Here is a 12,047-nt window from a genome sequence, read left to right on the forward strand (position 1 = left end):
ACATCAGGCAGAGAGCCACAAGGAGCAGAGGCGTGCTCATAGTCCGGAGTACAGTGCGGGACCCAGTAATGGCCGTAAACCAGATGGCAGCATCGGACCCATGCATGAAAATCAAGCTGACAGTGGCATGGGACTGAGAAATGGAACTGGATGACCTCCTGGTTTGGCACCCTGGCCTGAGAACATTCCGGATGGAAGGCATCCCGTTTGGGCAGTCCCGGGCAAAGACTGGCTTAGCCTTCTGCCCAACACCGTGGAGCCCATGGAGCTGGATCCACCAGATGTGGAGGAACAGATGGAAGTGGATCCACCTCTGCCAGAACAGACCTGGGACTACTGTGGCATGTCTTTGTGCTCTGCCATCCGAGAGCACCAACAGCACCGCAGGAGTGTCTGGCCAGCTCCCTACTCGTTGCTCAGGCTCCATTGCAAGCATTAGCTTGGAGCCACCAAACACCATGGACACCCTGCAGGCTTACCTGCAAGATATCCTGGCAATAAACAACTCTTGCCGATTCTCAGGGGTTGTGTGAGTGCTTCTTTTTGGGGGGGAATGGGCTAAAGTTGCGCCAGGGGAGGTTTAGGTTGGTTATTAGGAAGAACTTCTTTACTGAAAGGGTTGTTAGGCATTGGAAGAGGCTGCCCAGGGAAGTGGTTGAGTCACCATCCCTGGAGGTCTTTAAAAGACGTTTACATTTAGAGCTTAGTGATATGGTTTAGTGGAGGACTAGTTAGTGTTAGGTCATAGGTTGGACTCGGTGATCTTGGAGGTCTCTTCCAACCTAGATGATTCTGTGATTCTGTGATCCCTAACTACAGAAGCAGAAGCTATTAGTTGACTAATTAATCCAATTACCTGCTGTGGAGTAGGATTCATTTTATTTGTTAGGGCATTTCACAATTGTTCTGTGAGCACTCAGTGTAAACCACACACACACAGTTAGGTCACTTCATGTCAATCAACAGTAGATGTAGTGTGCATCTTTGTCCATCACAGATCATAAGAGTGATTATTAAACAGAAGAACTTAATGTAAATGTTTGCTAGTCTTTGCCAGTCATCCCTTACAAGGTGCATGTAGAAATTGACCCCTCCTGCTGTTGAATTACCCCATCTCATTGTTTTTGCAGGAATTTATTTTACTGTTGAGTACAATGAGGGATTAGATCAGAAATTTATCTAGTGGTTATCTTGTTAATAAAGTTGGAGTTATCTCCTTCTCTGACATTGGTTCTTCCATGTCCTTCCCTGTTTAATATATGAGATAAGCTGTTTTATGACTTTGTACTGTTTTAAGATACCATATCCCTGACTTGGACATCAAATACCACCAACTATATATATATATACATGCATATATATATATATATACACACATAAAACTGTATTTCACACTTGATAGCTTCACTCCTTCAATAGAACACACATGAAATGATATTAAGCTGATGGAACAGTTCACACTATTTTAAAAATGGAAAATGCTTTCCTGCTCAGTACTTTCTGTTTTAATTGGTCGGATAAAATATATTGATCCTTAGCACAAATGTAAGCACAGATGTAAGACTGCAGAATTCAGGCATAAAAAGGCAGGAGAACATTTTGTTGTTATGGTTATTTTCTTGTTTTCTCCCCCTTTGGGCCTCTGGGAAAGAAAAGTAGACAGCAGATAATATGCATAGTTTAAAATCACTGTTATTGCAAAATAACTCCAGATATCCTGAATGCATTGAAAATCATGCAGCAGCATGTGCAAAAGGGGATAAAATTTGAAGAGAGGAAAGAGGCCATCAGGTGAGATGGTGAAAACTTAAGGATATAAGAGGCAGGGACTTGGTTAATGGGAATTAGTATTAACTTTTTTTTTTGCACAAATGTGTAATCTGTGCGAATAATTATTTTTTCTAAGTAGCAGCATATGTCATACTTCTTACTTCCATCTTCAGACAGCTGGCAGGATGCGTGTCTTTTCTGTTAAAAAGAGATGAGAGATGAAATGAACTATTTCAGCTCACTTTCAAACCGCAGAACTTTATCAATGAACAATGGTTATTAATTTTAGTAATGGTTTGGATCTCCCCATCAGCCTTCATGAGCTTGCCAGTGTTTCTCTATTGACTATCAGTCATAATTCCATGTTATCCATTATGGAACTTGGTCATTTTACATTTTGTACTTTTCTGATACAGCATGGTTAATTTATTTTGCTTCTTGGAAGTTAAATGTTATTTCCCTGAACAAGTATTCTGTCTCTACATATAGTACCCAGTGTATGGATTCCTTCCACCTCTATCTCTTTTTGAGTTCTGGTCTTACAAAAATGAGTAGGACCACTGCTCTTACTATAAAAGTATATTACTTTACATGCTGTTGCAGTGTTACACATTATATGTTTTGTGTAAGTGGCAGATTTAGGATGGTCTAAAACTTGTGAAAAGTTAATTAATTCTTTCCAATTTTAATAACTAGGTCAGCAGAACTCTTTAAGGTGGAGCAAATACCACTGCAATATGTGGGGGAGTAATGTTAAAACATAAAAGGAAATAATGATCATTAGCCTATTTGAAACAGTGGTCTATTTATTTATTGCTTGTTTTTAATATCACGAGTTTCATAGAGGTTGTTAATGAAGTATTTTATTTGATGTTCACATCCTATTTCTCCTTTGGTATTGTAGTGTCTTCTGTCTACAACTGCCTTTGGGCAAGGAGTATTTTTCATTACATTCTTTGAGGGTCAAGAAATAGGTAAGCTCTCCAGCTAGAATAAAATAATTATTATTCTTTAAAAAAAATACAGTTGGAAATGTTTTTCACTTTATTCTGAAAAAAAAAATCACTAATAATGAGTGAATAGGATAGATCATAAGAGAGGAGAACAACACTCTCAAAAACCAAGTTAAGCTTGTACCACTTTCCAGAAGTAAGTTAGTGGGCTTAGAACCACAATACAAATGGTTGGGAATCCTCACTGATGTCAGTGATGGCTCTAAAGCTCGTTCTCTGGAGGATGTCCACAGAGAGTGTTTTATAAAGAGGTGTGTGTGGATTCACACATGCACAAGCGTATAATACAGGGGAGGTTATAAGAACAATATTGTACAGAGCAAGAGCCTTGTAAGTTACTCTCAACATAATGCTAACATAAAGCTTTAACCATTTCACACTGGAAAGTAGGAAAAAATAGTCTTTGCTTTGTTAAATATCTTGTATGTTTTTACTATTTTTACTGAGCCTGAGTAACAGTGCACCTGTCTCTGTGAGCCTGGAGATAGCTGGTGAAATTTCCACTGAGAGCTACTGTGCAGGTGCAGAAATGTATGAGAACACTATGTTGTGTTTAAGCATTAAGAAGAAAAAATATTTGGAAACTTGCTAGGTGCACAGTGAACCCTACTATCCCTAAGCCCTGTTCTGCCCCTGTTGATACTGAAGTTATGGAAGAGTAATAAATGAATGTCAGGGACCTTGATAAATATCTACATTTGCTTTATGTATCTAAATATAGAAAAGGATGTAGTGCCTTTATTTTGTCGCTACTAAGGCAAGATCGATATTAATGAGTGTATTACTCAACCATTACATCAAACCATTATCTACTGGAAAAATATTGTAATGATACAAAAGTTGACGAGTAGAAGAGGCAGTTGCAGAAAGTACTAAAATTTCACACCAGACACTTCCATCAAAATAACTCGTCTTTACTGAATAAAGGGCAAAATGTGCTTGTGAAAAACTGCTCTTCTTGACAATCGCAGAAAAAGAATTGCAGAATCAATATCATGACCCAATGTACTGCAAACAAAGTAGTATTTTTGCCTTTTCAGAAGAAAAATGTAATGTTTTTGTAAACTTAAAATTTGGTTACTTTTTACTTTTCCCTTTACAAATATGGTAGCTTTCAGTAGTACTAGTTTTCTCCACCGTCTTTCTTCCTTTCATGTCTTTTGCACTTTTACAAAGCATACTCGGTATGTTTGTAGTTCCAGTTTGTCTCTGAACATGGTCAGTGCACACAAATACTTGCTTCTTAGAATTCACAGTTTTCAGATTTAGCATTATAGAAATCTTAATGTAACCCGTTTCTTTGTAATATCAGCAGTATATCCTAAAGCCCAATTTATTGAAGAGGTCAGTGCCCCATTTTTTCATAGTCATAATTCTTCTATTGCCAAATTAAGGGCCATCTAAAACTTCATAAATAGCCTTTTCTACATCAACTTCACTGCATTTTCTCAGCAGCAGTGTCACCTGCTGTTCTAAACAGAGGCTTGAGAGGCATAGTAATTCATTTCTATTCATTAGGATTACTGTTATTACCTACACTTTTTTTCTGTCAGTGCTTAAATACAAAGAAGAGTTGGTTAGTGGCAAGTTTGTGATCTTTAATGCTGTACTGATTTAGTTTTGACCTTTAAAAATTATTATTATTACTACTCCTCCTACTACCAGGTATTCAGTGGAATAATGTGTACCAGCCAATGGCACAAGGAGGATACATGACCTTTGGACTGACCTGCTGGATGATGTTATTTGACTCCATTTTGTATTCTATAGGTGGCTGGTATTTCAGCAATATTGTTTCTGGTAAGATCAGAGATTTCATATTATATGTTTTTGAAGCATCTATAGAGGAATTATTGAATGGAATGAATAGATTTGACTTTCTTCATTGCATGCAAGTAAAACAAAAGTATTTTTGATTTGAGGTTTTGATGTGCCCAAACTGTCTGATTGCATTTAGGAACTGGGTCTTCCTATTCAATAAGTATTGAATAGTGCTAAAAAATGGACTAGAATTTGTAAGCAGACATGAAGTCTGTTTTGTTTATAAGGATGACAAATATTTGAAGGACTTTGTTGGTACTTTGCAATAACACTGCTCAGTCTAGGAGAAAAAAAAATCTGTGAAAACAGTGAATCTTCTGTCACTACTTGGGATCAAAACCAAGAACAAACCATTTTCAGTTCACTAAGACTTTGAAGTGCCCAGTAACAGTATCTTGCTCTTAGTCAGTTCACAGTCCAATACATAAAAAGAAGTAATTAACTTCCAAGTATATTTGCAGAAAGTAGTGGGATATTTTTTCAATACGCAAGTTTTATAAATATTGTTGAGTTGGTTGAGGCATTTTGAATCATACCCTAATGGCCCACTAACTGCTTGAAATTTATCTTTCCTCTGATTTGTATGTCATCTTTTCTCCTAACTACTCTGTATTTGTTTAAAAAAGAAAAAAAGTTTGCCTTGAAAGATAGGTATATGTGGAATATACACCTGAATTTTAAAAAATATAGCTTAAATTGACACCTGCCATTCAGCATCAATGAGCTGCAATTTGTGTTTGTTCAGTGAAACCTGGAAGGATCAGGCAACTTCTGAGTTCAGATGGTGTATTGGAGCATGACGTTGCCTGTTCTATTTGAGTGCTACAATAAATATTTCTTATTCTGATTTGTTTAAATTGTGCACATGATAATGGGAGAATAATCTGTAATGATTGGTGCAACAGATTATAGTTAAAATAATAAAAAACAAGGCTGTTTGCCTCAGCACGCTGTTTGGTTCATTTTCTTTTCTCTTTCTAGTATGCAAGATTGTATTGTCTGTGTCTACATATTGCTAATTACTTGCTTTTAATACACTTCAAACCTGGTTTGGAGATAGGATAAAGCACAGTATCACTGAGGCTTCATGATTTTATGGCAAGATCTGGTCTTACAGCCAAGTGACTTTTTTCCACTTTATTAAGGTTTGTGAAGTTCAGCTAAGAGTCTGAGCTAGTTAAATGCCCTAACCAGCTCTTTTTAAGTAATGTTAGGTTATTAGTAGCCCACATACAAATATAAAAAGACTATGAATTTTGCAACTGTTTCTTTCGTACTCTTTCATATAGGAAAATTTGGATTAAGGAACTATTGGTACTTTCCTTTTACTGTTTCCTATTGGAAGAACCTGTGTGGTGCAGAGAGGATGAGAAAACACTGTCTGAATTCTAATATGTTTTTCTTCAATGAAAACTTCCAAGAAAAAGGTTTGTAATCATAACAGAATTTTAATAATTATTTTTTTCTGAATGGTGTGCTGATTTTGATCAATGTGATTTTATCATTGGTGGGTCCTATATTACATATTTTTAGATACTGTTTCTTTCTCTTTTACATTGCTTAGTATATCCTATCAACAATATATACTAACTTTTAATTGTGCTGTCACTTGTAATGCTTGAATGGTTCAACTAAAACTATTGTCTATGAAGAGTTATGAAAATCCTTCAAGAATATGTAAAATAAGTAACTCTTGGGTTCATCCTCTACCTGTATTGTTACTTTGATTTGTTAGGCTCTCCTGAAGTTTCTTACACCCTTTCATACTGTTATTGAATCTGAAAAGCCTTGTGCTTTATTAACGATCTTTTTTCCTGCAGCTCAATTTTCTTCCTCCTCTTCTGCTGTTTCTGTCTGCTTCTTTACATGGATGATATAATTTTGTTCCTTGTTTCCCTTCTATTTCTGATTTTCCTCTTCTGTTATCACTGTTTTTTCTGTCTTCTGTTTTAAAAGTGACTATTCTAGTAGCAACATTTTTATCTGCCTTCAGTTATGTTCACTGCTCTACTCTTTCTGTATTTGGTTGCTTAAAATTAAGTATTTAATTTAACTACCCTACCCCCCCCCCCCCCCCCCCCCGGGATTCTTTAAGGACTCTCTCACATTTTATTTATGGTTTGTGAGTGAAGGAGTAAGTCACCCTCTTCTATACCCTCTTGGGCTTTAGAACAACGTGATGAGTCATTGTGGGTTGTATTTTACAAGTTACTGTAGCTTGTAAATGATCCAGTTGTCTGTAGCATCGGTGAAGAAACTGAATGACTCAGCAGTTCTATGTGTTGGTGCCTCTCAGAGTAGTGCTAATTTCAGAAAGTCTTGAGGTTCTTTCAAACATTTTTGGATAAACTATCCATATAAATTGTGCCACAGTATCTACATTTGGATCAAATCTACAATTTGGAACAATTCCATTTTATTGAGAAGATAGTCTTTGATCCTTACTTAAAATGAAGACTTCCAGTGTTTCCCATTTCCCACACCCACTGTAGAAACAGGGAAAAACTCCTCTGCCTGAGAAGTTACTAGCATGGTTTTTGGCTCAAGCCACCAAAGTGGCATACAACTTTGTGGATATGTTATTCTCACTTCTCCACTTACTGATACACGTCACATGCTTGTAACCTAAACTGCCTGTATGCAGACCGTAACACTGCCATGCATGCAAAGGAATGTTCCCCATTTCATGAGAACTGAGATTTATTGTACTGGTAATGGGATAAATGGAGTCATGGACAAATAGCTTCAAACAGTGAAGTGACTTGTTCCTGTGCAAGCCCCCTTCATTTGGTTCATAGAGCACAGCTAAGAGCCAGTTCAGTAGGAGTGGAAATGACTTCAAAAATCAGAGATGGGATGTCTTACAAACTGGAAATACAGTCAGAGATGGGCTGACAGAGACCTCGATGCTGGGTACACACCTGGAACTGCTTCTCTCAGGATAAGTCATAGGGTGATCAATCTACTGTTTGCAAATAATTTGGAGCTCTTCATCTGAAGCTTGCTTGAGATGCATTGTCTGAGGCTGGCTCTGTACTTATTTGTTGAGTTCCAAGATGTGCTCAAAAATGTAGGAAGCAGTGGAAAGGGCAAGAATGATGTGTTTTAGTCTCCTGACCGAAAGACAGAGAAGCTAACTGGAAGTGAGTTTCGTGAGTAGAAGAACCTGAGAAATGTCGCAGTAGGTGGTAATGTCTTGGTAGAAGGTAACCTTGCACTTCTGGCAAAAGTTCTCTCTAAACTTAGAAATGGTTGTAGAATGAGCAAAAAAAGTTCTTAATTCACAGCCTAAACCAATCCTTGAATTCATAATCTCAGTTTATATATATATATGTTATATATAATTCTCTCTTCTCATAATTGTCATCCATAATAAGTTCATTTTTTTTGGAGTAACATTCCACTTTTATTTACCTTTATTTAAAAGAAAATATATCTCACTGCCAGATTTTTCAATTGTAGTGAGTCAGTAAAATACTACATGTTAATCATGTATGTAGGGGGCTGGTGACTGACTATGCTTATGTTTGGAAAGTAGAGTTACCCGTGCCAACATTTCTCCTGCCATAAGAAGACATCTTGACACATGGTCGTCAGTTTGCTGAGCATGGTTACCTCATGGCTAGAAAAATGCTGGATATCTACTTAAATGGAAGACCACAAATTATGTTTAAACTGAACTGCTGCTCTGAATCATTTCACAAAGAGATCTGCTTTGCTTTATTGACTGAGGGAATTCAGAGGATTAACTAGCTATACCTGTTAATATTATGTTAATGTTATATGTCTGAAATGGTTGTCATATATACATATATAGAAGTTGACAGAGTTACAATTTTCACATATTAACAAAAAACAATGATTTAAGCAAGATGATTATTAGTGTTTTTATTTTTATTTTATTTTATTTTTTTTCTACTGGAAATACAACACATGTTTTTATGACTCTATGGACATGTGTGTGGACATACACACAACTTGGCATAATTGTGTTAGGTTGCTTTTTAAAACTGCAAATTGGCCAAATTCTTAGCAAATATTAACTGGCACAGTATCTCTGATTTCAGTGGAGTTTATGTGAATTCAGAGCATCTGAACATCTGTTCCTGTTTCTGGTAAATGGCAACAGGGTTTAAGTTAATTTGTTATTCCCCTTATATATATGTTTCGATTCAGCAATCTCTTGATCTGATGCTTTTACCCTTACAGACCCAGTACCTCCAGGCTGGAAAGGTGCTTGCACAGAAGGAGCTACCATTGGTGTTGTGCTGTTGTCTCTCACCAAAGAGCATGTGGATGGCCAGAAGGCTGCTGTTAAAGATCTCAGCCTCACTTTCCATAGAGGTCAAATAACAGCGCTCTTGGGACCTAATGGAGCTGGCAAAACAACAGTCATGTAAGTCTGCCAGTTAATGGTATTATCGTCCCCTCTGGTCTATGATATGCTTTCTTACTTCAGAATGCCTCTGAACTTTCCTTTTTTTTTTTTTTTTTTAATAAATATTATCCTAGAGCACATGAAATGTGGAAGCTATAGCTATATATATCTATGACAAACGCAATGCAATGAATAGCAAATTGGGTCATCTGTGCCACAGATATGATGATGTAATTGTTCAGAAGCAGCTTCAATAGCAGCTGAGTATGTTTGATTGTGGAAATGAACACATCTCATGAAAGTGTTCTTTTCTGGCCTCCTATGTGCACTCCTATCACACAGTGTGGGAATCTTAAGGGTTTTTGTGCCTTGTTCCTAGACATTGCAAGGGGCTTCCTGACAGATGGCCAGAAACTGAAATAAAATAAAAATGGCATTTTAAAAATGTCTCTGTTAAGAAGTCCGTGTATTTCTACCTTTATGTTACTTCTGATCAACTTTACTAAAATCAGTGATGCAGGATGGGCCCCATTAGGAATAACTCATCAGCTAGAATACAAAAGTGGAAAAGGAAATAATGGAATATCTGGCTGAGACAAATGGCTTTTGTTCTGGAAGTAGAGGAAATGAAGGACTGTTGAGCTGCTGATTTAAAACAACAGCAACAACAAACACATTAGCAGTATTCCTATAATTATGTTCAATTGCATTGGTGTTGCTGTAACGATGCTAGGACATGCCTCAGGAAATCCAAGTGTGAGCAATGCAGTAGTGTCATTACACCATTTTGCTCTTTTTTTTTTTTTCCTTGTTACAGATCACTGTTGACTGGTCTGTATCCACCTAGCTCTGGCACCATTATTATCAATGGAAAGGACATACGGACTGATCTGGCTACGGTCAGGACAGAGTTGGGTGTTTGCCCACAGTATGATGTCCTGTTCAACATACTAACAGTGCGAGAACATCTACTGCTTTATGGATCAGTGAAGGCACCTGGCTGGACAAACAAACAGTTGAACCAGCAAGTCAGTGGGTAAGAGTTTTCCTTTTGTGTGTTTAAATCTGTCAAGTAAATCAGTAGTGTCTACTGAAAACCATTTGGACAAAAGTGATAAAGCAAAATTGCAAATAGAAGTGACTAGAAACTGCAGGATTGATTTCTGTGAGTTTTTATCACACTTTGCATTCTGAAATTGTACCTTGAAAATGGATTTCCTAGTTTCTAACCTTTACTTGCATATATTTGCAGTGAAACTATTGATATTTAGAAACCTGGTACACAGAACCATCAAATAATCATGTTTTGACTGGAGTGGGGATGGTTATCCTGGTAACAGCTGCCTCATGCTGTCTGCCTTACCTCCCTCCTGGAGGTACTTGCTGTTGCTGGATAGGCAGATGGAAGCTAAACTGTTTTCACCCAGAGTTTTCAGTTAAGTCAACACTGGTTTTATTTATTATCTTGTATTCTCTCACCTGCAGTAGAGGGAATATTGGAAGACCCGAAAGGGCAGCTGAAGGCAGTGTTTGTTACAATCTTTTTAATAGATGATTGTCTTTTTCCTTACTCAAATTCAGACTTTAAATGTATTTTTTAAGCGAAAGAGTTTAAAAACAAACAATACAATAGGAAAAACAAGGCAGAGCTTTGACACGACCTCAAAGGATTTGCCACTTGTCAGGCTGAGAGTGTTTGGTAGTGTCTTTAGGCTGCTGCTAATTTGCTACAGGACTAGATCTTGTCTTTGCATCATGTATATTAAACTATCAGTAAACTCTACAAGGTGAAATCTTGTTCACCAATAGCAAAATGCATTTTATGAAATTTAGTAACAAAATGTATGCTTTTCTAGTAGTGTGCTGGTGGAAATACTTTGTTTACCTTCTGAGGCAGGCTAGCCTGTGTGGAGGGCTGAGTACTTCCACATGTCAATGGAAATGTTGAGTTGATGGGACTTCTCTTTAATGTACAACTAGGCATACGTAGACACATTTGAAGCAAAGCGGCCTTCCTTTTTAGTAGCTATTATAAAAACCTGTTACTTGAAAATTTTGATATGAAAAATCTCTGGCATGGGACACTGAAATCTCTCTAAAAACAACTCCCTAGAACAACAAGGGAAAATAAAACATAGTGTTTGGTTAAAATTTATGCAAAGTAATATTCTGTATTTTATTGTACTTAGACTGCTCAGCCGTAATTTCAGCAGCGATCTGTCTTAGTAATGGCACATAAGTATACTCTGGACTCTGCAGGCCTTGCCACTAAGAAAATGTTATTGTATTTTATTAAGACAAAGAATACCTTAAAATACTTCATAAAAAATAGAAAAATAACAAAACAGTAAAAAAAATGCTTTTTATTAAGAAAAAAAAAGAAGATGGCTTTTAAAGAGATTAAGAGTCATTTTCATGCATTATATATCTGTAAAACAACTACAGAGATCTGTTTCCTTAAAAATGAAAAACTTGCTCAGTGTAAACATCATGGTTTAAGTTGCATGTTCACTCAGATGATTCAGGAGATTACTTTAGAACTGTTGATCCTTTTATATTTTGCTTGCCACGTTGATAGCAACTGAAAGCTTTTTGGTCAATAACCGATATTCAGTGTGATGAGAAATAAATTGGTGGTCTTTCAGTGCTGTCTTTAGTGGATATGTGTCCATACCCTGCTCAGCTGTGAGATCAGCGGAGGGCCAGGGCTGAACAGGCACTGCATGTTAGATACCTACCAGTCCCTAACACAGGAACCTCCAGGCAGATTGGATTGAGTTACATGAGGTACTGTTATCTTTTCTGGGGACTGTTAATCTGCTTACTTCACAAGAACATGTCTTAAAAAAAAAGAGAGAGAGAAAGGGAAGAAAAAGGCAGTGTTACAAAAAAACCAAACCAAAACAAAAAAAAAACAAACAGCATTACCCTATTATTTACTTCCAATGTTCAAATGTCTACAGGCATTTTTTAAGCTGTTTATGTAGTTGCAAAAACTGAAGCACTCTTTGAGTTGTGAAAATAACCATCTTTACCTGTGGTTTAAGAAGCTATAATCTAGAGTT

The 12,047-nt window shown here is 36.9% G+C and overlaps 1 protein-coding gene across 1 annotated transcript in view; it reads left to right on the forward strand.

The window, feature by feature from the left end:
- ABCA13 (ATP binding cassette subfamily A member 13) overlaps window positions 1–12,047 on the forward strand; it is a 200,918-nt gene that overhangs the window by 81,770 nt on the left and 107,101 nt on the right. Inside the window, exons 33-37 of the mRNA XM_080580557.1 lie at window positions 2,675–2,744; window positions 4,449–4,583; window positions 5,894–6,031; window positions 8,814–9,000; window positions 9,800–10,018. Of these exons, the coding sequence (XP_080436683.1) occupies window positions 2,675–2,744; window positions 4,449–4,583; window positions 5,894–6,031; window positions 8,814–9,000; window positions 9,800–10,018 (749 nt within the window). The remainder of the gene's footprint in view (window positions 1–2,674; window positions 2,745–4,448; window positions 4,584–5,893; window positions 6,032–8,813; window positions 9,001–9,799; window positions 10,019–12,047) is intronic.

Source organism: Anser brachyrhynchus (genome assembly GCF_964034855.1).
Source record: "Anser brachyrhynchus genome assembly, chromosome: 2".
Taxonomy (NCBI): domain Eukaryota; kingdom Metazoa; phylum Chordata; class Aves; order Anseriformes; family Anatidae; genus Anser; species Anser brachyrhynchus.